The sequence below is a fragment of the Phocoena sinus genome, chromosome 2 (genome assembly GCF_008692025.1).
Source record: "Phocoena sinus isolate mPhoSin1 chromosome 2, mPhoSin1.pri, whole genome shotgun sequence".
Classification (NCBI taxonomy): domain Eukaryota; kingdom Metazoa; phylum Chordata; class Mammalia; order Artiodactyla; family Phocoenidae; genus Phocoena; species Phocoena sinus.
In genome coordinates, this window is record NC_045764.1 from 92064714 (window position 1) to 92089586 (window position 24873).

General features: G+C 40.4%; 2 protein-coding genes and 1 pseudogene across 8 annotated transcripts in view; 2 read left to right on the plus strand and 1 right to left on the minus strand.

The window, feature by feature from the left end:
• TMEM87A (transmembrane protein 87A) overlaps positions 1 to 13023 on the plus strand; it is a 51770-nt gene extending 38747 nt beyond the window's left edge. For 3 of the 5 annotated variants that reach the window (XR_004347984.1, XM_032619124.1, XM_032619135.1), the window contains 5 exons: positions 6051 to 6124; positions 6545 to 6606; positions 8688 to 8743; positions 9287 to 9317; positions 11771 to 13023. Coding sequence is in view for 4 of the 5 variants with exons in the window: in XM_032619124.1 (XP_032475015.1) it covers positions 6051 to 6124; positions 6545 to 6606; positions 8688 to 8743; positions 9287 to 9317; positions 11771 to 11812 (265 nt within the window). In the remaining variant the exon portion in view is untranslated. The remainder of the gene's footprint in view (positions 1 to 6050; positions 6125 to 6544; positions 6607 to 8687; positions 8744 to 9286; positions 9318 to 11770) is intronic. The other 2 variants (XM_032619145.1, XM_032619154.1) reach the window with 1 other exon arrangement.
• LOC116749848 lies at positions 540 to 5728 on the minus strand (annotated as a pseudogene).
• A 1769-nt stretch (positions 13024 to 14792) lies between the features above and the next one.
• Positions 14793 to 24873, plus strand: part of VPS39 (VPS39 subunit of HOPS complex) — a 46930-nt gene continuing 36849 nt past the window's right edge. For 2 of the 3 annotated variants that reach the window (XM_032622999.1, XM_032623000.1), the window contains exons 1-2: positions 14799 to 15003; positions 22447 to 22512. In XM_032622999.1, the coding sequence (XP_032478890.1) occupies positions 14931 to 15003; positions 22447 to 22512 (139 nt within the window). In that variant the 5' untranslated portion in view covers positions 14799 to 14930. Of the gene's footprint in view, positions 15004 to 22446; positions 22513 to 24873 lie in introns of all 3 variants that reach the window. The other variant, XM_032623001.1, reaches the window with a different exon arrangement.

Sequence of the window (24873 nt, forward strand, 5' to 3'; positions counted from 1 at the left end):
CCAATGCAGGGGACACAGGTTTAACTCCTGGTCTGGGAAGATCCCACATGTCGTGGAGCAACTAAACCCGTGCACCACAACTACTGAGCCTGCGCTCTAGAGTCCGTGAGCCACAACTACTGATCCCGCACGCCGCAACTGCTGAAGCCTGCGTGCCTAGAGCCTGTGCTCTGCAATAAGAGAAGCCACCGCAATGAGAAACCCTCGCACTGTAACGAAGACCCAACACAGCCAAATATAAATAAATTTATTAAAAAGAGAGAGAAAAGGGAAAAAAGAAAAAGAAGAAAGTCACATAAAACAAAAAGTACCGACAAAAACATGACTTGGGGGCTTCCCTGGTGGCGCAGTGGTTGAGAGTCTGCCTGCTGATGTAGGCTACACGGGTTCGTGCCCTAGTCCCGGAAGATCCCACATGCCGTGGAGTGGCTGGGCCCGTGAGCCATGGCCGCTGAGCCTGCATGTCCGGAGCCTGTGCTCTGCAACGGGAGAGGCCACAACAGTGAGAGGCCCGCATACTGCAAAAAAAAACCAAAAAAACAAAGAAAAAACCCATGTACTTGCCTCCTCCCTTGGGAGTTGGGGAGAGAAGAAGGGAGGTGTGAAGGGTCATGAACCTAGGATTATCAACTGGTCAGGGGCACAAGAAAGCTCTCTGAGGACTCCTAAGGGGCAGGCAGATAGCTGGGGCCCCACAGTCCCACAGTCCCACAGTCCCAGGGAAGAGAAATGACAGTCCCTTCAGTTCGACCTGGACCAAATCTTGGCGCTCCCTCAGAGCCCCTTGCCCTTTGAGGCTTTCTTGCTGGGCTGGCGCTGGTTGGTGCCAGGAGTTGGTTCCCTCAGCTCAGTCACGTGTTGCTCAGGTTCCTGAGATGTGGCTACATGGCTCACCTGCTCCTCAGTGCCTGACAGCACCACTTTGCTGCCCAATCACCACTCCTGCAGGGTTCAGGCAGTGGCACTGAGGTCCTGGTGCTGGATGTCAACCTCCAGTCTCTGGTTGGGCTGGTCGAGGGAGGCGAATCACGTCAGCGTACACGGCCTCAGTGACAGGGTCTTCCATATGCCACATGTTCTGCAGGACAAGGGCCTCCAGTGGTACTGCATATAGGATACACTTGACTTTGGCAGCCAGGGTGACGATTGATAGATGCCAAAACTTACCCTTCTGAGCCTCTGTGAGTGGAGGAAGATTCTGGGCTTCAGCTAAGTGGTCAGCATGTGTCCTGTAAGCAAACACTGTGAGCAGCCGAAATGTGGAATGTGGAAGCAAAGTCCCTCTCACCCACCTCTCTTCCAGCACACTGCGTGGGGCCACTGCTCTGTCACTTCCAGCAGCTGTTCCCAGCCTTTCCTGCCACCTCCCTCTACACTGATCTATTGATCTTCTGTTCACTTGCTAGCTATATCTATACATAAAATTTTTCCCTTTCTTTAGTATTTTTTTTTTTTTTTTTTTGTGGTACGCGGGCCTCTCACTGTTGTGGCCTCTCCCGTTGCGGAGCACAGGCTCCGGACGCGCAGGCTCAGCGGCCATGGCTCACGGGCCCAGCCGCTTCTGTGGCATGTGGGATCTTCCCTGACTGGGGCACGAACCCGTGTCCCCTGCATTGGCAGGCGGACTCTCAACCACTGCGCCACCAGGGAAGCCCTCTTTAGTCTTTAAAAATTTTTTTTTGCTTTACCTCTCCTCTTCCTTTCTCCTTTTTTAAAAAGCATTGTGCCCACTCCCTGTAACTCCAGTGTTAACAGCCCAGTGTGATGTATCCTGCCACATTTTATTCCTTGTTCATATATGGAATGTTTTACTCACTCAACAGTGCATTGTGGAAATGCCTTCCAAGACAACTGGTTTAAATTAAACTCATCTATTTTCATGGATGGCATTATATTACATAGTACAGATGTAGTATAGTTAATTGTTTCCCTGTTCATGGGCATTTGGACTATTTCCAGTTTGGTTGTTTTAGGGTCCCCAAGATCACTTTTTTTTTTTTTAATGTATCTTTTATTTATTTATTTTTGGCTGTGTTGGATCTTCTTTGCTGTGCGCTGGCTTTCTCTAATTGCGGCGAGCGGGGACTACTTTTCATTTAGGTGTGCTGACTTCTCATTCTGGGGGCTTCTCTTGTTGTGGAGCACGGGCTCTAGGCGCTTGGGCTTCAGTAGTTGTGGCACATGGGCTTAGTTGCTCCGCAGCATGTGGGATCTTCCCGGACCAGGGCTTGAATCCATGTCCCCTGCATTGGCAGGCAGATTCTTAACCGCTGCCCCACCAGGGAAGCCCAAGACCACATATGTTTAAAAGGACTCATGAGACTCAGCATACAGTTGTACTTAGAGCAAAGGTTTAGGGACTTCCCTTTCCCTTTCCTTCAGGGAAAGGTTTTTAAAGACAGTAAGGGAGCAGGGGTGTGGGGTGCATGATCAGCTTGTAGACATTCTTCTGATTGGTTAGAGGTGAGGTAATCCTGTCAGCCTTCTGGTTCCAACCAGTCTAGGATCTACAGGCTTTTGGCAGCACACAGTTAACTTCTTCCACCTGGTATGGGTTTCACTATCGGCAAAACAGCGCAAAGGATATGGTTCAGGATATTATCCATAGCCCTTAAGGAGGAACTAAAGGTCCTTGACTTTGTTTAATGGCTAAACTATTATTATTTTGTCTTGCTTGACTGTTTTCCTTTGCTTCTACATTTTCTCATTTCTCTGATTAAATTTATTCTTTGGAACTCGGGGAAGGTCTAGGAAGCTAAAGTTTTTCTACAGACAAAAGACAGAGGGTTTGGGGCCAGGGAAGAGGGGTTATCCCAGGAAGGTCCTATAGGGTCTTGCTCGGTTACATACATTTATTTTTATACACTCGAATACCCCTATGCCTCATTTTTTTCTCTCATTGCACTTATTATCTTCTGAAATCTATATACTTTATTTATTATTTACTATCTATCTTCTCTTCCTATCCCCCAACCCTCAAACCAGATGTAAGTTCCATGAAGGCCAAGAACTATTCCTGGCTACATGGAGTTAGCCAAGCTGCAAAATCTGAGGGAATGGTCCCTATAAGACTGTCCTCACTTCTGATACACAGTTGCGAGTTCAAGGGTTTGCAAAACCATCTCGGGTTTGATTATTCACTAAAAGGACTCAGAACTCACTGAAAGCTGTTATGTTGATGGCTATAGTTTATTACAGAAAAAGGATAAAAATTAAAATCAGCCAAGGGGAGAGACTTACAGTACAGAGTCCGGGAGGGGTCCAAATGCAGCATTTCCAGTTGTCTGCTCCCATGGAGTCACAGATGGTGTTCCCTCCTCCTGGTTGCAGTGTGTGACAGTACACACTGAGTATTGCCAACCAGGGGAAACTCATCCGAGCCTTTGGTGTCCAGAGATTTTACTGGGGCTCGACCACCTATACTATCTGTGTGGCTGAACTTCAGTCTCCAAGGAGGGCCTGGAGGTCAGGCTTATCTTTAGTTGCTAGTTCCTCTGGAGGCCAGAAGTAATATTGTGTGCCCCAGAGACCTTGTCACAGGTCACACTGTTAGACTGTCCTGTGGCCAGAGCCAAACTGGGTGACCAGAGACACTCCCATCATGCAGGACATGCCAGGGGCATAGAGATCACCTCTCAGTAGTCAAGGGCAAAACCAGTCCTCTCTTTGTGTACACAAGGTTAAATTTTCACTACACACTGGCACATAGCAGATGCTCAGTACATATTAGTGAGTGGCCTTGAGATTGCTGGGTTATAGGGTATGTGTATTTGTAATTTTTAAAGTATGACCGGATTGTATTCCAAAAAAAATCTGAAACAAATTGCGTATCTACCAACAGTGGTATGAGGAGCTCTTTCCTCTTCCCTTCTTCTACACTCCCATTATTTTATTTAATTTTTGCAGATCTGATGGATGAGCGTTAATATTCAGTGTTACTTTTATATGCATTTAAGACTGAGCTAACTTTTTATGTCTTTTATATGTTTACAGTCAGTTACGTCAGTCAGCTTTTTATATCTTTGGCTATTTTTTTATTGCCTTATTGATCATTTTTGTATTGATTTGTAGGAATTCCTAATATATTTTAGATGCCAATATTCCAGATATTTCCAATGTTCAGGTATTCCAGATATTTTCTCCTAGTTTGATTATCTTTGAACTTTTTTTTAGTGATGTTTTTGGTTATAGAAAAACTCAAAAATGTGGAGTCAAATTTGTCATTTTTTTTCCTTCACAGATTATACATTTTGTGTTCTAAGAAAATTATTTCCTACCTTGAGGTGAAGTCATAAAGTTCTTCTATAAGTTTTAAAAAAATTTCACAGTTGAGCTTTCATTCATAAAGAGTATGTTTGTTTATAGGTTCTCTTGTCCCTTTTGCTCTCATCCTGCTCAGTAGCACATTGTCTTAATCTTAATTATCTCAGCTTCCTGATAAATCTTGTATCTCCAGGGCCTAAACCGCCCTCCCCCTTAATCTTCTTTTTAAAAAATATACTTTGTTATTGGGTCTTTGCTTTAAAAAAAAAAAAAGAAGATTAGCTTATTTGTTTAATTCTAGGAAAACCTTATGAGACTTTGATTGGAATCTAAGCTTAATGGATTAATTAGGGAAATTTTGTATCTTTTTGATAATCCCATCCTTGAGTGTGTTATCTCTCCATTTTTCAATCCTTTCAATGCCTCGGTTATGTTTTATAACTTTAAATGTGTTTTTTAAAAACCTTTGTGGATCTTATGGATGCAACCTCTTTTAAAATAATAATTTAGGCTTTTCCAATTATGTAGGAATGCTATTGATTTTTGTATATCACATCCATTAACTCTCCTGTGTTACCTTGTTCTAATAATTTCTAGATTTTCTCATTAGATTGGTTATTATCTCAAATTAATAGTCTTCCTGTCTCATTTCTGATTCTTGTGTTTGCTAGGCCTTCCTGTATAATACTGAATAGAGGAAATGAGAGTGGGCCTCTTCATCTTATGCTGACTTTAAAATAAATGCATCTCAAGGATCACATTGACTTTGATATTTACTGTGAATTTTTTCTTTTTTCTTTTTTTTTTTGTGGTATGCGGGCCTCTCACTGTTGTGGCCTTTCCCGTTGCGGAGCACAGGCTCTGGACACGCAGGCTCAGCGGCCATGGCTCATGGGCCCAGACGCTCCGCGACATGTGGGATCTTCCCGGACCTGGGCACGAAGCAGTGTCCCCTGCATCGGCAGGCAGACTTTCAACCACTGCGCCCATACTGTGAATTTTTGTTAGTTACCCTTTATCAGGTTACAGGTGTTCCCTGTTATTCCTAGCTTATAAGGAGTTTTATCAGGTAAGGGTGATTTTAAAGTAGAGTGAAAATAATAGGCAACAGTAAAATGGAAAGTGCAGAATGAGTTCAAAGCTAAAGCATTCTAGGAATTACCTATCTGGTACCTGCTTTGCTGAATCTCTTGTAAGTTGCGAAGGAAAGATAACAGATATTCCAGATCAGGCCTTCATCTTCTCAGCTCCCCACTTAGAAATTGAGATTTTAAATTACTTGGAACACAACAAGATCAGGCTTTCCCAATCATAACTACCAATTTGAAGTCTGAAATTTTGAATTACAAGAGAATTTACTTACCCCTGTGTGATACATATGCTTATAAGTGAACGTTTATTGAGTGCTTACTGTGAGGTATTGTTCTAAGCACTCTGTTTGAAATGACTTACCTGCTTTTTTCATTACCTCTATAAGTAATGTTCTGTTATTATTCCCATCTACAAATGAGGAACCTGGGGCACAGAGAGAATAGGTAACTTGTGTAAGGTAACAAGTAGTCTGTGGCTGAGCCTGCACTCATAAATATGATACTGTCCTGCTTCTCTCTTGTTAATAGCGGCAATTGAGAGCTTTCTGAAGCGGAAGAATTACTTTATTATTCACTAAACTGATGTAATGAATGACTATAATTGAGGTTTCAATAATTAGTCCTGTAAAATCCAGATAGTAGAGTAGTTTTTTTTAGTTTTCTAATTTTTTCCTTCTGTTACCTTTGTTCTGTCAGGTTTGCCTTTTCACCATTGTCTGAGGAAGAGGAGGAGGATGAACAAAAGGAACCTATGCTGAAAGAAAGCTTTGGTAGTGATAAAATTCACCTTTTGTGCTTTAAATATTCTTTTCTGGTTTTTAGAAATAGAGTAAAAGAAGTATAACATTTTGAGTATCAAAATCAAGAGACTTTGATGCATGTATTTATTCTTTTACAACATGTTCTTCAGTTTGATATGCAGTGAAGTTGGGGGAAGTGAAAGTAAGGGTATGAATCTTTAGATGAAACCATGTTCAGTAAATAATGGCACATTAAATGTCCAGTTTACTTGCTAGAGATGGGCTGAAAACTTGACTTTGAACTTTCTAGCACAAATGTAAAGATGGAAAAACTTACCTGTAGTATAATTTAGTGTCAATAAGCTTAAAATAAAGCTCTGAATCCATTTTTGCTATCAATGCTGGTCTACTGACCTAGTTAACCAGTCTATTTTTTTTTTTCTTCTACAGAAGGAATGAAAATGAGAAGTACCAAACAAGAACCAAATGGAAATAGTAAATTAAACAAAGCAGTAAGTATGACTTCTTTTTTTTTTTCCCCTGTCCTCTAGCCCTTGGTGGAGCTCAGCAGTTATGTACAGGCCTTAATGATTTTTTACCTATGCTGTAATTAACATTTTTAAAAACAGAGATAGCAAGAGATTCTGTCTAGGACCTAGTAATCTTTTAACTAGATGGTTTGCTGCTATGTCCTGAAAAGGTTCCAGACCATTCTGATGGTTCTGTTTAATGGTTTTCATCAATGAAATCATAGCCCCATTAATAATCTAAGGTGACCTTTTTTGTAGTAAAGATGATTTTTTCAAAACTACAATGAGGTATCACCTCACACCGGTCAGAATGGCCATCATTAAAAAGTCTACAAAAAAAAAAAGTCTACAAATAACAAATGCTGGAGAGGGTGTGGAGAAAAAGGAACTCTCCTACACTATTGGTGGGAATGTAAGCTGGTGCAGCCACTGTGGAAAACAGTATGGCGGTTCCTCAAAAAACTAAAAATAGAGTTGTCATACGATCCAGCAATTCTACTCCTGGGCACATATCTGGACAAAACTGTAATTCAGAAAGATACATGCACCCCTATGTCCATAGCAGCACTGTTCACAATAGCCAAGACATGGAAACAGCCTAAATGTCCATCAACAGATGAATGAATAAAGAGGATGTGGTACATATATATACCACGGAATACTACTCAGCCATAAAAAAGAATGAAATAATGCCATTTGCAGCAACATGGATGGACTTAATCTCTGTCATACTAAGTGAAGTAAGTCAGAAAGAGAAAGACACATACCATATGATAACACTTATATGTGGAATCTAAAATATGATACAAATGAACCTATCTACAAAACAGAAAAAGACTCACAGACATAGAGAACAGACTTGTGGTTGTCAAGGCCGGGGGTGGGAGAGGGAAGGATTGGGAGTTTGGGATTAGCAGATGCAAACTATTATATATAGGATGGGTAAACAACAAGGACTTACTGTATAGCACAGGGAATGCTACTCAATACTCTGTAATGACCTATATGGGAAAAGAATCTAAAAAAGAGTGGATATATGTATAACTGATTCACTTTGCTGTACACCTGAAACTAACACAAGATTGTAAATCAACTATACTCCAATAAAATTTTTTTTTTTAAATCCTGTGATAAACCATAATGGAAAAGAATATGAAAAAGAATATATATGTGTATAACTGAATCACTTTGCTGCACGGTAAAAATTAACACAGCAGGGCTTCCCTGGTGGCGCAGTGGTTGAGAGTCCGCCTGCCGATACAGGGGACACGGGTTCGTGCCCCGGTCTGGGAGGATCCCACATGCCGCGGAGCGGCTGGGCCCGTGAGCCATGGCCGCTGAGCCTGCGCGTCCGGAGCCTGTCCTCCGCGACGGGAGAGGCCACGACAGTGAGAGGCCCGCGTAACGCATAAAAAAAAAAAAAAAAAAAAAAAAAAAAAAATTAACACAGCATTGTAAATCAACTGTATACTTCAATTTTTTTTTTTTTTTTTTTGCGGTACGCAGGCCTCTCACTGTTGTGGCCTCTCCCGTTGTGGAGCACAGGCTCCGGATGCACAGGCTCAGCGGCCATGGCTCACAGGCCCAGCCACTCCACGGCATGTGGGATCTTTCTGGACCGGGGCACGAACCCGTGTCCCCTGCATCGGCAGGCGGACTCTCAACCGCTGCGCCACCAGGGAAGCCCTGTATACTTCAATTTTTTAAAAAAATCAAGAGTTTTTCAGTCAGCTTTTTTTTCCTTAAGAACCGTGCATTCACTCTGCATTTAAAAGGGCTTTAGAATTTATCTCAGTTTTAAGGAGCAAAGCTTACATGAAGCAAAAACTCTAGGTATTAGATTACTGAGAAGAAAGCGTTTAGGGATGTAGGATATCATTTTATATTTCATTCATATAGTTTAGTTTTTTAAATTAAATTATTTGACATTTCTGTTATTTGTCCTGTTATGTGAATATACTAGTTCAGAGTGACAAGAGACTAAATTGAGACCTCTTTAGATTGTTACTTGAGATGTATATTTTGGTGCATTTTGGTAACATCTGGCATTTATATGTTCTCAGCAGGAAGATGATTTAAAGTGGGTAGAAGAGAATGTTCCTTCATCTGTGACAGATGTGTAAGTTTTTGAATCCTTACCACAAGAATCCTTTTTCACAGTTAGTATTACTTTTATTATTTTAAATGAATGAGCTGAAGAGCATAGTAATGAGAATGCTTGTAGTTAACTCTAGAAGTAAAAGGTTAAATTACTGAAATAATTTGAAGTGTTAAAAATATTAAAAAGATGTTAGAAAATAAAGACCAGGAATGATATACAAACAAAAATAATCCAGATTATTCATTCAGATGACATTTCTGCTCAGAAAGATTTAGCTATAGGTCTTCCTAAAATCAGTGGGATAATCCTTTTGGAATTTTTGAGTTCCTTTCCATGCCTATAATTTTAATTAAACATTGTTCCTATTAAAGTCCATACAATTCTAGTAACTGTGATTCTTTTTTTTTTTTTGTATTTGCTTTTTCTTTTCCTGAAATGTCTTCAATGGGATGCAAATCTTAGGTAGTTACAAAAACTTTAAATTGTAGTCATTATTCACTGTCCTTTTTGAACCATTTATGGCTTTATTTTACATTGTTTAGTTTGTTTTTCTCTCTGCAGAGCACTTCCAGCCCTTCTGGATTCAGATGAGGTTAGTAATCAAATCATATGCACATAAACTATGGGTCTGGTGGCTTAAGTCTTCTGTTCAAGGAGATTTATTTATATGACTCGGTAATGGACTGATGAACTATAGTTGACAAAGGATGAAAAGAGAAATACTAATATTATAACTAAAATATTCAAGAATGTTTCCTTTCTGTACATGTCCTCCTTTTATTTCTTACAAAGTGTGGTCAGACTTGAGAATGTCTTTGTTTAAATTGGGTAGCCAGTACTGTACTCTTCCACTAATTCCTTTGTCTTTAAGAAATTCAAATTTAACCCTTACCTAGTCTAGGCAAAAATAATAAAGAAAAGTTGGTGTTTCCCTGGTGGCACAGTGGTTGGGAGTCAGCCTGCCAATGCAGGGGACACGGGTTTGTGCCCCGGTCCGGGAGGATCCACATGCCGCGGAGCGGCTGGGCCCGTGAGCCATGGCCGCTGGGCCTGCGCGTCCGGAGCCTGTGCTCCGCAGCAGGAGAGCCCACAACAGTGAGAGGCTCGTAAAAAGTTATTTTAATTTACCTACTATGCAGTGTTATCTGTGTCACTGTCCTCCAGATAATAAGGATAATTAGTACCTCTAATGTTTATGTTGATTATTAGTCTTTTAATATGGCTCCATACGCTTTATCTAGAAGATTTCACATGAGGTTTTATGTAAGAATTGCAGTCTGAGTTCGTGGAAACCAGTTCTAGATGTGTTCTGAATGTTTAGGTTATTCTAGAGTGACGATTTCAGAAAGCCTTTTAAAAGCCTCTGCCCAATTGTGACTTACTGTGTTGGATTGACTGCTAAAAAATGGTCACTTCTCACTGACCTGCTGTGTGGTGCAGTACACAGTGTCAGATTCCTTAGCTGTTGCATGCATTGAGATAATTGAGAACTCTACCTTTCAGACAAGCCTTTGCTTTTTGTGGTATATTCTGCAGTTCCTAGATCTTTCTCTTGGGAGCCATCTTCTGCTAACAGTTTGCCTTCAGGGTATCCCGTTGGCTCCAGCTCTCCAGACACACATATTTCAGCCAGAGGAGGCTGAGTATGTGAAACCCAGTTGTGCCATTTATGGGAATATGGGTTTATTGTAGTACTTTTGGTGGCACTGACTTCATCTGTTTATATTTTCCTGTGTGAAAAAATGATTCAAGAACTGAAAAAGAACAATGAATTACAAGAGAAACAAATAAAGGACTAGGAATCAAAACAGCATCAGACTCTTCAACAATGTTGGAAGCTAGAAGATAATAGAACAATGTCTTTGAACTCTGAGAAAAATTATTTTCAAACTAGAATTCTGTACTCAACTATCAATATAAGGGTAAAACAAAGATGTTTTCAGTCATGCAAAAACTAAAATAATTGACATCCTATGTGTGCTTTCTCAGGAAAGTATTAGAAAATGTTATTCATAAAATGAGGGAACTAAAAAGAGAAAGACTTCGGATCCAGGAAGTAAAGGATCCGACACAGAGAGACAGGGATAAATTCCTAGGATGATGTAAGAAATTCTCAGAGTGTGACAGCTGGGCAACAAGGTTGGAGAACAGCTAGTCCAGAATGGAGCGGGAGAACAGAGAGCTTCAGGGATGAGTATTTCTAAGGGAAAAAACCTGAAAAGGATAGATAATCTGATGTAATTGATCATATTGAAAAGGGATTTACAGTTCTGTCAGAGTTTGGGATAAATTTGTTATAGGTACTTAGCAAATGAAGCAAAGGAAATATGAAAAAATACTCTAAGGTAAAATTACTATAATTACTGTGAAATTTAATAGTATTACATTAATTTTCTCAATTGAAATGGCATACTATAAATACTATTTTATAGTCAAATGTAATTTTTTTACATGATTTTAAAAAATTATGGTGAAAAACACGTAAAATCTACCATTCTAACCTTTCTCAAGTGCAAAGTGTTGACTTATATGCACATTGCTTTGCAACAGATCTCTAGAACTTTTTCATCATATGTAATTTTAATCAGTATATTTCATTGTAAGGATATACTATAGTTTGTTTATACAGTCCTATATTTTTGGACACTTAATTCTTTCTAGTATTTTGTTATAATTCTGAGTGTTGCAGAGGAGATGCTAGTGGCTAAATCTTTGCCCACATCCTTGACTATTTCATTAAGTTAAATTCCTGAATCAGAGGAGGTACACATTTTTATTAAAGCTTAAGTGACTCTAAAACATACAGTTCCCTTTGATTTGTGGTTTGTTGTCCAGAAGCCTGGAGGTTTTGCTTCAGTTAATCTTGGGACTTGGACATCTGTGTGTATCAAAATCTTTATAGATGGTTAGGAACCATTGCTCTAAATATTTAATGAACATAAGCAAGTACTTATAGAAAATGTGTGTGTGGTCATCTTTGGAAAAGATATTTGGAATGTAGACCATTTAAAATTAATATACTTAGCATAACCTTTTTCCCCCTAGGAACGAATGATCACACACTTTGAAAGGTCCAAAATGGAGTAAAGAATGGGAAGATTTGCAGCTGAAGATGGCTAGTACCTGGGAAGAGATCAGCTTCTGTGTTAGTCTTTACACTGCTCCATGGGATTAAAGGAGGCAATGACATCCTGATCTGTTCCTTGATCTTTGTGCATTGGAGCTGGCGAGAGGTGTTGGAACAAGGAGAACATTCTATTGAAAACAAGGTCATAGGATGAGAAAAATCTACAAGTTTTTTATTTGCAGCATTGATGCCCCTTTCCCTCCCACACCCTGACATGGATGTTTATGCAACTTGTGTATGTTGTTCCTAAACCTTCTGTAATGTTTAAATTGTTTAATCTGTCAAACTAAAAAATTTAACATCTTCTGAAGAACTGTGACATCAACACCATAATAAGTAATATCCAGGAGCAACTGCCTGTAATTTTAATTTATTTAGGGAGTTACATAGGTGATGGGGGAAATTGTTAATTATCTTTGCATTTCCTGGGAAGCCAAGGTTAAATCTTGCAGAGGTAGTTTTGAGAAAAAGGAGTCCTTCTGCGTTAAGGAGCCATGGTTCTAACAATGATTAAAAGAACAACCAAAAAAAAAAAGAGACTGTTACAGTGTGATTTAGATCATTTGAAAAAGCAAAATCAAGTGCAATTTTGTTTACAAACGGTGTATATTAAAGATTTTTCTATTTCAGATGTACTTTAGAGAGAAATATTAGCTTAACTCTTGACATCTGCTATTGTGACACATCCCATTGCTGGCAATGTGGTGCACACTCCAGAACTTTTAACTACTGTTTTGTAAGCCTTCAAGGGCAGCATTGCAGAGTCCTAGGCAATGCTTTGCTTGCCTTCATGCCTTTTACTGGGTGTTGCACTAGATGCAGAAAGGCACTCTGTCGTAAGTGCATGTGAGTGAGCACCCTGTTAAAGGGATTATAATGCTTCAGAAGCAGGAGCTAATACAAAGGAAACAGGTCCTTCTGGCTTAAACAGTTTTTTCTGCATGAAATAGTGTGGAGGCCCTGGACTGCTGCTCATTCTTTAGGATCGACTGTTCTTGTATCTGGTGTTGGTTTAGGGATGGTTTATAAGAAACATCACAAGGTGATGGGATTCATTTGAAGCACTGTATTTGTTTGAATGATTTTGTCCAATTTTGCCTTCCCAAGATTTTTTGTTCTACATAGAAAGTTCATGCCACTTTTTAATATTAAAAAATTTTAACAAAATTGATACCTTTTTCTCACTTTTTCTCCAGACTTTCTTTAAAGACCCTTCTTTCTCCCAAACTCTCTCCTGTAGAATTTTCCTTCCATGGTTTTTATTCTATGTTGTCTTATTTTCTGTTCAAACCAGTGACCACACTACTACAATCTTCACTAAAGTGTTAAATATTTATGTAACATTTCTCTATAGTTGTTTGGTATGGTGATTAACAAAAAAAAAAAAATCACCTAGATAGTATCTCTAAGAAACAATATGAAGAACTGACTATTCTCAGGTTAACCCATTTGCAAAAGGCTGGTGTTAACTTCGTGTGCTTCTGTTCTTCCACAGTGAAACTTAGCAAGTGAACAGTAGTCATAATGCAGCAGGATAGTTGGTCAAATATTTTTCGAGACTGGTTAGATATTAACTTGAGACTAGGTTAAAAAAAAAAAACAACCCACCCCTGCCATGTCATGTGGCTTGCAGGGTCTTAGTTTCCTGACCAGGAATTGAACCTGGGCCTTGGCAGTGAAAGTGCCGAGTCCTAACCACTGGACCACCTGGGAATTCCCAAGAACCTGTTGTTTTAAGCAGGAGTGTATAGCACAAATTCTATAGGTTGATTATTCTTTCTGCTTTCTCTTATGGCTTCCTGTGTTACTTTGCTTGGTTATAGTGTATCAATTCCTAGAAGAGGTTCAGAAGGAATTTGTAGTATCACATTGACCTGTTACCTTAGAGTTTACATTGTTTATTTTGGTCTTGGTCCTTGGGTCTGGAACTACAAGGTATTCGGCCTTCTTCTAGCACAGCAGCTGGTAATTCTAAATTTTCAAGTTGTTCAGTTTCTATGGTGAAAAGCAGCCACAAGATTTGTTTAGCAATTTTTCTGTTTCTTACTACTTGAAAATATTTCATTTGATTATCAGAAACAGCATTTGATAAAGATGGGACAGTATTCCTAATTTACAGATGAAGAGACTGTAAAACTGACCAGGGCCAGTGGGTTTTTGTTTTTGTTTTTTAACACCTTACATCATAGGCTCACTCCTTTTTTCTTTTACATTTTGCTTTAAACCAAATGCTTAATTTTATGACATGTCTGCTGTTTTCTTGGGGCTAAACTGCCAGATACAGATCATTCTTGCATTGGTTCTCAAACTTTAAAGTTCATGGTCTCTCCTTGGGGACTTATTAAATGATTACTGGACTCCCCACTCCACAGTTTTTGAGTCAGTAGGGCTGGAATGAGGTCTGAGATTGCCTAACAAGTTCCCAGGTGATGCTGATCTAGGGACCACACTTTGAGAACCACAGGCCTAGACTAACCCGTAAAATACAAGGGTAAGTTACTCGAACTAGTTGGGTTTATAATGGTAATACTAAAACTACCATTGAGTGCTTAGATTGTTAGCCGTTGCTAAGCGCTCACACGTTAGATAGGTACACAACACTACCATCATTTTGCAGATAAAGAAACAGACTTCTAGAGATTGTTTCTTAAACGCCACAGCTACTTAGCTCATTTCCTAAATGGTACGTCTCCATCCCAGGTCTAACTGACACCAAAGCCTGAATTCTTCACTACCCTATGCTGCCCAAAACAGTTGTAAGATTAAAATCCTTTTTCCTTCTTGTTAAGCCCACGGCCACTCGCACTCCACGATGGAGAAGGTCGGTCCAGGGTGAAACGCGGTTCCAACCACCAGGGCATTCCTCGAGTGTGCTATAGGAACCGGAGCGGAAGGGGCGGGGCTTCGGTTGCGGAAGGGGCGGGCTTGGCTCTGCAGGAAGTCCGGTGTTGATGATGGCTCTATTGCCCAAGAGCCAGTAGCAGGGGTCCCGGCTCTTCCCTTGGCCTGATTCCGTCCCCACACCCGACCCGGCACAGTCCGGGTGAGACTGCGGCGGCGGCGACTCCGCCCGCCGCCATGCACGACGCCTTTGAACCGGTGCCGATCCTAGAAAAGCTGCCTCTGCAGATCGACTGTCTGGCTGCCTGGGGTGAGCTGAGGGGCCAGGCGGGGTCAGCGCGGGAGCGGCAGGGACCTTTCACGAGGCGAGGGAAGTGGACGGGAGTCTGGCTGTGTGGACGCCGGTCGAACGCCGTCAGAGAGGGGCCTAGGATGAGGGAGGGCAGAGCACTGTTGACAGCGAGGGTGGTGAAGCTGTTTGCTTTTGATGGTTTGTTTGTTTGTTGCATTGAACAAGTTAACAGCTATGTCTTTTCCCCCTTAATGATCACTCATCGCTTACTTCTAATTACTGTAGCTAACTTGTTACTCTCCACTCTTAATCTAGCCAAGTGGTTGATTGCCTTATAGTCAAAATGCCCAAGTTACCTAGCTTTTCTAGGTAGAAGAGCATCATTCCAGGCTGTCATGAAACCTAACCTATAAAAACTTGAATGATCCTTTTGGGATTGGCCAGTGCAGAAAGCAGGGTCAGGTATCTCTTCTCTGCTCCAGAATACAAATGGTTTCTGAAATAAACCTTGACTCTTAACTACAAACATTATGCTCCTATCTGTGAGTGTGTGTCTGATAACCAAAGACCAAACAGAAGTAATTTCAGTCTTTCCTGTTAATGTCCAGGTCCTAGAAATCAAGGGCCATAAAAAGGTGGCTCAGAACCCTCAATCAGATCTTATATTGAGCCAGGTACCCATGATGGGCCTGGTGGAAGCTGGTGTCCTATTCATTATCTGTGGACAGTGCCACCTAGTCAGAGTTCTCCACATCCTTTTCAGTAAGGTGCTTTCACTCTAGATCTTCTTATTAATGTGTGCCCCTCACCACCACCCCAACCTTTAGCAGCCCTGGACCTCTTTTTTTTTTTATTGAAATATAGTTGATTTACAATGTTGTGTTAATTTCTACTGTACAGCAAAGTGATTTAGTTTTATATATATATATATATATATATATACACACATTATTTTTCATATTCTTTTCCATTATGGTTTATCACAGGATATTGAATATAGTTCCCTGTTCTCTACAGTAGGACCTTGTTGTTTAGCTCTGGGCCTCTTTAAAGTCACACTTCCACAGCAAGCTGTCCTAGGGTTAAGGAGAGAATCCTGCTTCCTCCAGATGTCTCAAGAAAACCGCCATTTTTCTGTCATTAAATGCTCTCGGTAAAAATTAAAAATAAATAGAGGAGAAATAAAGAAATTGAAAAAATGAAAGACCTGACACTCAGCACAAAGGGGCTCGTTCTCCTGTTTCTTCAACAAGTATGTATTAAGTGCCTACATGGACCAGTCTCTCTGCTAGAGACAGGAATACAAGGCTGAATAAGAAACAATGCCTGTGCTCCTAGGACACACAGTGGCAGGCAAAGAAATATGAACAGATTACGATGCAAGATAAATGATACTAGAGACATACGCTGCCTAACATGGGAAGGTGGAGGGAGGGGTATTCCACTCAGCCTCGGACATATACTTCTGAAAAGGATGGATGCAGCTACTTATCACACTGTACTTAGCTTGTCAGAATTCTTGACTCTGATACCCTGTGGGACTAGCAGTACACATATCTCGGTCTCTTTCACCAACTCTGGTTCATGTCAGTGAAGATTGCCTGAACCTGTGCTTTCCAGAAATACAGTTTTTGAATTGGTAGATAGCTTTCACTCTGCCTGATCTCCAAGCAAACAGGAGAAACACCCATTGCCTACTAGGATGCTGTGATAGGTATTGGCTACAAGAGGCCATTTACTGCCTTGTGCCTCAAAACTACTTTATTTTCAGACTTTACCAGCAATAAATATTGCTATTTCTAGTTGTTACCCCTTCTATCTACACCATGACCTTAGGCGGAAAGTTCATCCAGGAACCTGCAGGCTTCTGGAGAGCCAGACAATATTGGAGGTGGAAGATGTCACAGAGACACCATAATCCATCTCCTGGGATATGGAAATGAGGAAAATACTGATGATGATGATGACTTCTCCTGAAACTCTGTAGTTGTAGAATCCAGCTGCCTCTTCATCATCTTCATTTGCATATCTGGTTGCATGGCCAAAACAGTTCTTGATTTCAAAACATGCCTGTCCCCTTGTATCCCATAGCTCAGCATATGGCATTTCTGTTTGCCCATTTGGTTAAGGCCCAAATCATTGGAATTATTCTTGACTTCTCTTATTCTCTTATACACCACATCCAATCCATCAGCAAATCTTGTCTGCTCCACCTCCTGAAAAATTCCACAATCCAGTCACTTCTCTCCATCTCTACTGTTAACTACTGTTGACGAAAACACCAGTCTCTCTCATCTGAATTACTGTAGTAGTCTTCTAACTGATTACCCTGGGTTTGCCATTGTGCCATTTGCAGTATTTTAGCCACACAGAGGTAGAGTGATCCTTTGAAAACTTAATCTAATTGCATCTCTCCTCTGCTCAAAACCCTCCAGTAGCTTCACATCACAACTAGAATAACAACACCTGTCATCAGAGCACCTGTCATGATCAGGCCTCTGGTTACTTCCCTGATTTTATCCCCTTTGTTCTTATCCCTTGCTCCTTTCTGATACTAGTTACACTGTCTTCCTTGTTCCATGAGCACAAAAGCATGTAACTATCTCAGGGCCTTTGCACTTGCTGTTTCCTCTGCCTGGCACTCTCTTGTCCTAGGTATTATATGGCTCATTCCTCATTTCATTTGCTGAAATGTCACATAAATCTGCAAGACCTTCCCTAACTATTCTATATAAAAGAAAATGCCACATCCACCAATGTGCTACTCTTTTACTCAGCCTTATCTTCTTTCACAGATTGCCACCTAATGCTATTTTATATGTTATTATTGTCTCTCTCATTCCATATTAGAATATAAATTTCTTCAGAGCAGTAACTTTGTTTTGTACATAGGTTTATTTGCAGTGCCTAGAACAGTTCCTGACTCATAATGGATACTTATTAAATATTTGCTTAATTAATTAATAGTAGTAATGGCTTCCATTACTGAATACTAATCTGTATTAAGCATTTATGAAATAATAACAACTCCATTTTGCAGAAGAAGAACCTGAAAATTTAAATAGTTTTTCCAAGGTCACGTCCAGTAAATCATGTCTGATTCTAGAGCCTGTTTCTCAAACTTTGATGTATATTCAGAGCCTATAAAAAATGTAGGGTGTGCGTGTGTATCTGTGTGTGTGTATACCCAATCCTTTTTATTTATATTTTCCAAAGAAACAATGGAAAAATAAATCAAGAATGATTAAAATGGTTACCTATAGGGCTCCCCTGGTGGCGCAGTGGTTGAGAGTCCGCCTGCCGATGCAGGGGACACAGGTTCATGCCCCGGTCCGGGAAGATCCCATATGCCGCAGAGCAGCTGGGCCCATGAGCCATGGCCGCTGAGCCTGCGCGTCCGGAGCCTGTGCTCTGCAACGGGAGAGGCCACAACAGTGAGAGGCCCGCATACTGCAAAAAAAAAAAAGGTTACCTATAGCAGAAGGAAGAGAACAGGGGGAAGTGGACGAGGAGGGACTTCTCATAGTTTTAGCTTTGGAACTAGGTAAATATCTCATGTAATTAAAAAATGCAGATTTTGGGGCACCACCACAGAATCATTGCATTAGAATCTCTGGGAGCAGGGCTTAGGAATGTGCAGTTTTAGTAAGTCCAAGTGATTCTGATGCAGTTAAACAGGGGCTGATGCTTTGAGAAACACTGTTCTTTGCCGTATGACCCAAAGAAGAGAAGTGCCGACTACCCTGTTTGTCTGTGTACTCCCTGCTGTGTTCAGCAGTGGTTGTTTATCACATGAGTTTGGACTGGATTGCAACGTTGGATGGAGCTTCACTAGGGTAATTGTGAGCTAGAGGGCTCTACCTTCCTTCCCAGGAGGAATCATGTCTAACCTGTGGCTCAGGATTAGGCCATCAGGAATTTTCTAGGGCTGACTCTTGTTTGTTTTTGCATGTGTTACCCGTTAGTGTAGTGTGTTCCACTTTCTGATGTGCAATGTTGAGTCTCAGAAGGGACTGTCTATCCCGTGCTCTGCCTGATCTGCAGGCTTTTCATTTTCTGTGTCTTGTGTGCACGGCTGTGTTATATGATGACACAGAGTGTGCACAGGCCAGCCTGGGTCAGGTCCTCTGGCCATCTGAGCCCCCACTGACATCTGTAACAAAATCAAGCCTTTTCAGAGCTCTGTGCCATCATTACCTCTGGGTGATACACTCTTTTTCTTTTCTTTTTAATAAATTTAATTAACTTATTTATTTTTGGCTGCATTGGATCTTCATTGGTGCGTATGGGCTCTCTCTAGTTGCGGCCAGCGGGGGCTACTCTTCATTGTGGTGCGTGGGCTTCTCATTGCAGTGGAGCACGGGCTCTAGCCGTGTGGACTTCAGTAGTTGTGGCGCACGGGCTTAGTTGCTCCATGACATGTGGGATCTTCATGGACCAGGGATCGAACCCATGTCCCCTGCATTGGCAGGCGGATTCTTAATCACCATGCCACCAGGGAAGTCCCCACTGTTTTTCCTTATGAGTTTGAGGATTAGGAATGAGTATGTGTGTGGTGCTTTTACTAGTTAAAAGAAAGCTGTTAACAATACTTTGCGTGTATGAGAAATGCATTTTCCTCAGCATCTCCAAAGGAATGCTTGAAAAAGGTCAAATAAAATTTCAATTTCAATTTTTTTAAAATTTCAGTGAATTTGTCTGATTCAGTTTCATGACCAATAGAGTAGACATTTGATAGAAACATCTATTGGTAAATAAACATTTCAATAAAAATGGAAAGCAGACTCTTAAAAGTCATACTTAGGAGTTTGGCTTCATATTTTGGTAGTACAGCTTCATGAGGATTTTTTTAAGCCCCAGTGTGACAGCATTGGAGCTATGCTGTAAGGTAACAGGTAGCAAACATGGAAGTACACATAGAATGAGACCAGCTGAGGGGTCCCTGGAGAGACTCTTGGGGAGGGCTGTTGCCGGGTACCTTGTAGAGGTAAAATTGATAGGCCTTGCGGACCAGGGTGGGAGATGAAGCTGTTGAAAGAGGTAAAGAAAAATAGGAACTGGCAGGGGCTTGGGGGTCACAGTGGAGAGGATGGGGAAGATGGTGAACATTATGGTGGCCTTTTTGCTATAGATTTTTCTATATGTTATAAGTGAATTAAAAAAGATTCTACTTCATTTGTATTTGAAACATTAGTGGGTGTCCTAAAAATCAACTTTAATATTTTCAATTGCTCAATACAGTGATATCTATAAGTAAAGTTCTAAACATAGTATCGTTTGCAAAGCAAGCATTGTGAACTGAATTCTTTTCTTTTTTTCACCATGTTCTGCTCCGGCATAAATCACCAGTGTTCCATTGGAGCTAGTGTTATTTCTGATTTCCACTTATGTCATTGAGGGCACACTGTGTCTTAACTTTCTGTGCTCTGCCTTTACTTTAAAACCCAAAAGAGGACAGAGTCACTATCTTTTTCTGGAAGACTAAGGACATCAACCTGGAGAAATGTTCCTGATGTGGCTCCTGACCTGTTTTTATAAACATAACCATTGTCTTTCAGACAACCTCTGGCTGACATCTATTCTTTTGAGATGGGATGCCTTAGTAAGTGCATTGTAGCATGGGGTTAAGGATCAGACAGGCTGGAGTTGGAATCCTGCCCCTGCTACACATATCTTACTACATGTGTGACTCTGGACAAGTTACCTAGGCCTCAACTTTCTCATCTATAAAATGGGGATTTAAGAAAAGGACATAAGTCAAAGGATAGTTGTTATAACCTATGGTAAGTGCTTAGCATTTCCTGGAACACAATGCATGCTCTATAAAGTTTATTTATGTCATTATCTAATATTTTATTTTGCAAAAGATCAAGAGTTTATGAAAGGAATAAGTGACTGTTACAACCTCAAAAACCTGAAGAAGTACATGCTTAACTTCCCTTAGTGATTTAATATAAATCTGTCAGGGTAATTATTTAAGTCCTTTCAGAACCTTTTGCCTTTTAGACTAGACCGATGTCTCCCAAAATGCTGTCCCTGAACAAACAGCATCAGCATCACCTGGGGACTTGTTAGAAATGCAGATCCCCAGTCCCACTTCCAGACCTACTGAATCAGAAACTTGAGGGCAGGGCCTAGCAATCTGTTTTAATAAATCCCCAAATAATTCTGATACACACCAAAGTTTAAGAACCACTGGCCTAGACCATCTTTTTTTAAATTTTAAATAATAGCTTTATTGAGATGTAATCCATATACCATACAATTCACCCATTTAAAGTGTACAATTCAGTGGTTTTCAGTACATTCACAGAGTTGTGCAAGTATTGCCACAATTTTAGAACATTTTCATCACCCTAAAAAGAAACCCCTTTTCTTTTTCCCCAGTCCCACCAGCCCACAAGCCCCAGGTAACCACTAATCTTTCTGTCTCTAGATTTGCCTATCCAGGACATTTCATGTAGTAGAATCATGCAATATGTAGCCTTTTTTGTCTGGCTTCTTTTATTTAGCATAATGTTGTCAGATCCATCCTATGGTAGCATATATCAGCACTTCATTCCTTTTAATGGCTAACAGTCCATTGTATGGATATGTCACATTTTGTTTATCCATTCATCAGTTGATGGATGCTTGGGTTGTTTCCACCTTTTGGCTATTGTGAATAATACTCCTATGAACATTTATGTACAAGTTTTTGTGTAGACATATGTTTTCACTTCTGTTGTGTGTATGCCCATGGGTGGAATTGCTGGGTCATATGATAACTCTATGTTTAGTCTTTTATGGAACTATCAGACTGTTTTTCAAAGGGCTGCACCATTTTATTTTCCTGCCAACAATGTATGAGGGTTCCAGTTTCTTCACGTCTTTGGCAACACTTATTATTATCTGTTAGACCATGTTTTGAGATAATGAATTCTGTAAGTTTAATATGCTATGGCACTTCTTATTTTTCCTAAAGTAAAATCATCAAACCTTCAAAGGATGCCTTTTAGCTGTTATTTCTGAGATCAGATACCTAGTTTTATGTTTATACTACCCATTTTATGATTTTATAATCTTCCATCAAATTTTTGGTCAGTTTCACTTTGAAACAATGAAGCCAGGGACATTTTTCATTCTCTAATGTGTCTCACCTAGTTCAATAAATATTTCTTCAATTAGTTGATTCTGAAACATTTCTTTCTCTTTTTTTTTTTTGGGCTGCACGGCACGGCATGTGGGATCTCAGTTCCCCAACCAGGGATCGAACCTGTGCCCCCTGCAGTGGAAGTGCAGTCTTAACCACTGAACCGCCAGGGAAGTCCCTCAAACATTTCTTGAATATAAACATTCCTTAGTTTTGCAAAACACCTGCTATCAAAAGCAACTCATTTTCTCAACCCTTTGATTTCTGATTATAAGCTCCAGCTAAAGAAATAGGGTCTTACTAAACCTGACGGTCCTTTTCTTTTCCAGAGGAATGGCTGCTTGTTGGAACGAAACAAGGTCATCTTCTTCTCTATAGGATTCGGAAGGATGTTGGTAAGTGGCAGCTTTTCAGAACAAAGTACGAGGTGGCTTACTGCTCATGTAAAAAAAAATATATATATATATATGTATACACTGTAAAATCAGTGATTCCTGGACCATTAAAAGAGTGCTTGCTTCAGCAGCACATATATTAAAACTGAACTGTTAAAAGAGTGACTGTGGGTTGGCGGTAGTGCAGTGGAAAAGTGGGGAGAAACTTGTGAGAATCTCCAGGGTTTTCTCTTTTCTTCAGACTGTATTTCCCTACCCCCATCTGGGAGGTGAGGCTAGATGTTTTTTCCCTTCTCACTTCTTGGAGACTCATACCAGAAATAAGAAATATTACAATGGGAGTAAAATTCTCATGTAAATGTTATGGTAGTAGGAAAAAAAAATTAAGAGCCATTGATGTTAAAGATCTTGTTAAACTTCTGCGGGGTGGACTAGGACAGAGGGGACCTGGGCTTGAGTCAGGTTTTACTTCTCCCCAGGCACGTGACTATGAGTAGGTCCTTTCCAATGTCAGTTTCCTCTTCCATAAAGCATCTCACAAAATTGTTGGGGTCAGATGCAAGGACTTTGAAAACTAAAACTTTAATCAAATATTTCTTTGTCAGTAAAAATGTAGAATAACTAAAAGTATTTGACGTTTATTCTGTTAGAGTGCCCTCTAATGGGGAAAAAAGTACCTTGCTCCCTTTTCCTAATTTTATTTGTGTTCTCTGTGGAAAATTGATGTGTTTGGATATTATACCCTGGAGCTACAGAGTATAGAATTCAGCTATTAATGCCAGAGTAGGTTGAACCATATTAAATTGTCATTATTTGGCTATATTAGAAAAAACAAAATTCATAGCTTTCAACCCAGTATATAACTTATCATAGTGAATAGCTTAATGTAAGTGTGGAAATAGAACCTTCTCTTTGGAACCTGTAGCAAGGGTAACATATTGGGAAAAAAAGAGTATCTTACTGGTGTAAAGGAGGAAAAAATTCTTTTTAACTCTACCCATCTTAGGTTGATTGTATGGGGACCTGTAAATCAGAGAAGCAACAAGACAAAGGAAAAGGACTTTGAGTTTCTACAGTGGCAAATTATGGGAAGGCAAATATATGGGGGAACTAATTAGAGATGTTTGTTATGTAGATTCCTCTGGTGCAGTCTGTGGGCTGATATGGGTCTCGAGTTGTCTCTAAATTGATTAAATATTGTCCTTGATAGAGAGGAGATGGGAGGCACCTTTGTAAATTTGTGTCTGGCTCTTTGGCAGATGGTAGCGAGCAGAGAGCTTTTCTTATATCTGCTTCTTCTCAGTTACCTTCAACTCAAAATAATCCTTGTGCCAGAGTAGCATATTTTGGGGTGGCATATTCTGCTACCCTTCACCGGTGCAATAGGGAGGGAGGAAGGTACCTGGTCAGGTTCTGTGGTGGGGTAAGAAGAGAAACCAGAAGATCAAAACAGGGTTTACAGTAAGTCCCCTACATACGAACGAGTTCCATTCTGACAGACCATTCGTAAGTCCAGCAAAGTTAGCCTAGGTAGCCAGCTAACACAATCGGAGGTCAAGCTGCAATTTCACTCACTCCTGATGTTGGGGAAGTTTTTGAGCTAAGGGTCCATGCATATTCATGAATGGCCTTGGATAGTTGAGAGTCCAAGCGTTAGCTGAGTGAAGTGACTGAGGGTCTGAAAAGGTCAACATCATCATCCCTTAGGTTCCAGTTGATCTGGTGGTTGAGCACCTTAGAGGGGGTTAAATTCTGCAAAATCTCAAGAAAGCGAGGCTAATCTTTACCACTGAAACAGAACTGGGAGTCTTTTCACCTGATTTTTTATCTTTGCTATTGTTACTTCTCTTGCTCTTTTGTTCCCTTAAGATCGTTATTACTGAGATCTGTCCAAGGACAAGCATTGTGGCCAGGCTTAGCTCACAAAATGGCTTAGGCCAAAAATGGCTTCTCTTATATCAAGAAAACCGTGACTGGTTCTCTTTCTCCAGGTACCCTCTACCTTATTGACTTACACAAATAGTAAATGTTTTAGGCTTTGCAGGTCATAACATCTCTGTCATGACTACTGTACTCTGCTACTGTAGCAAAAGAGCAGCTGTAGACAGCATGTAAATGAATGGGTGTGGCTGTGTACCAGTAAAGGGTAATTTACAAAAACAGGTGGAGGACTGGATTTGACCCCAGGCAGTACTTTGCTGGCCCTTGCTTTAAATTTTAGTTCTCAGAGCCAGAATATTTGTATTCTGTGACATTGACCCAGTCTGTAATTTAAAAATTAAGCCTGCCGTTGGTTTTATTCGGCTTTCAACAACTGTGTTTTGACTGTCTAATGCGGGCTCAGATGACGTGCAAAGCAGG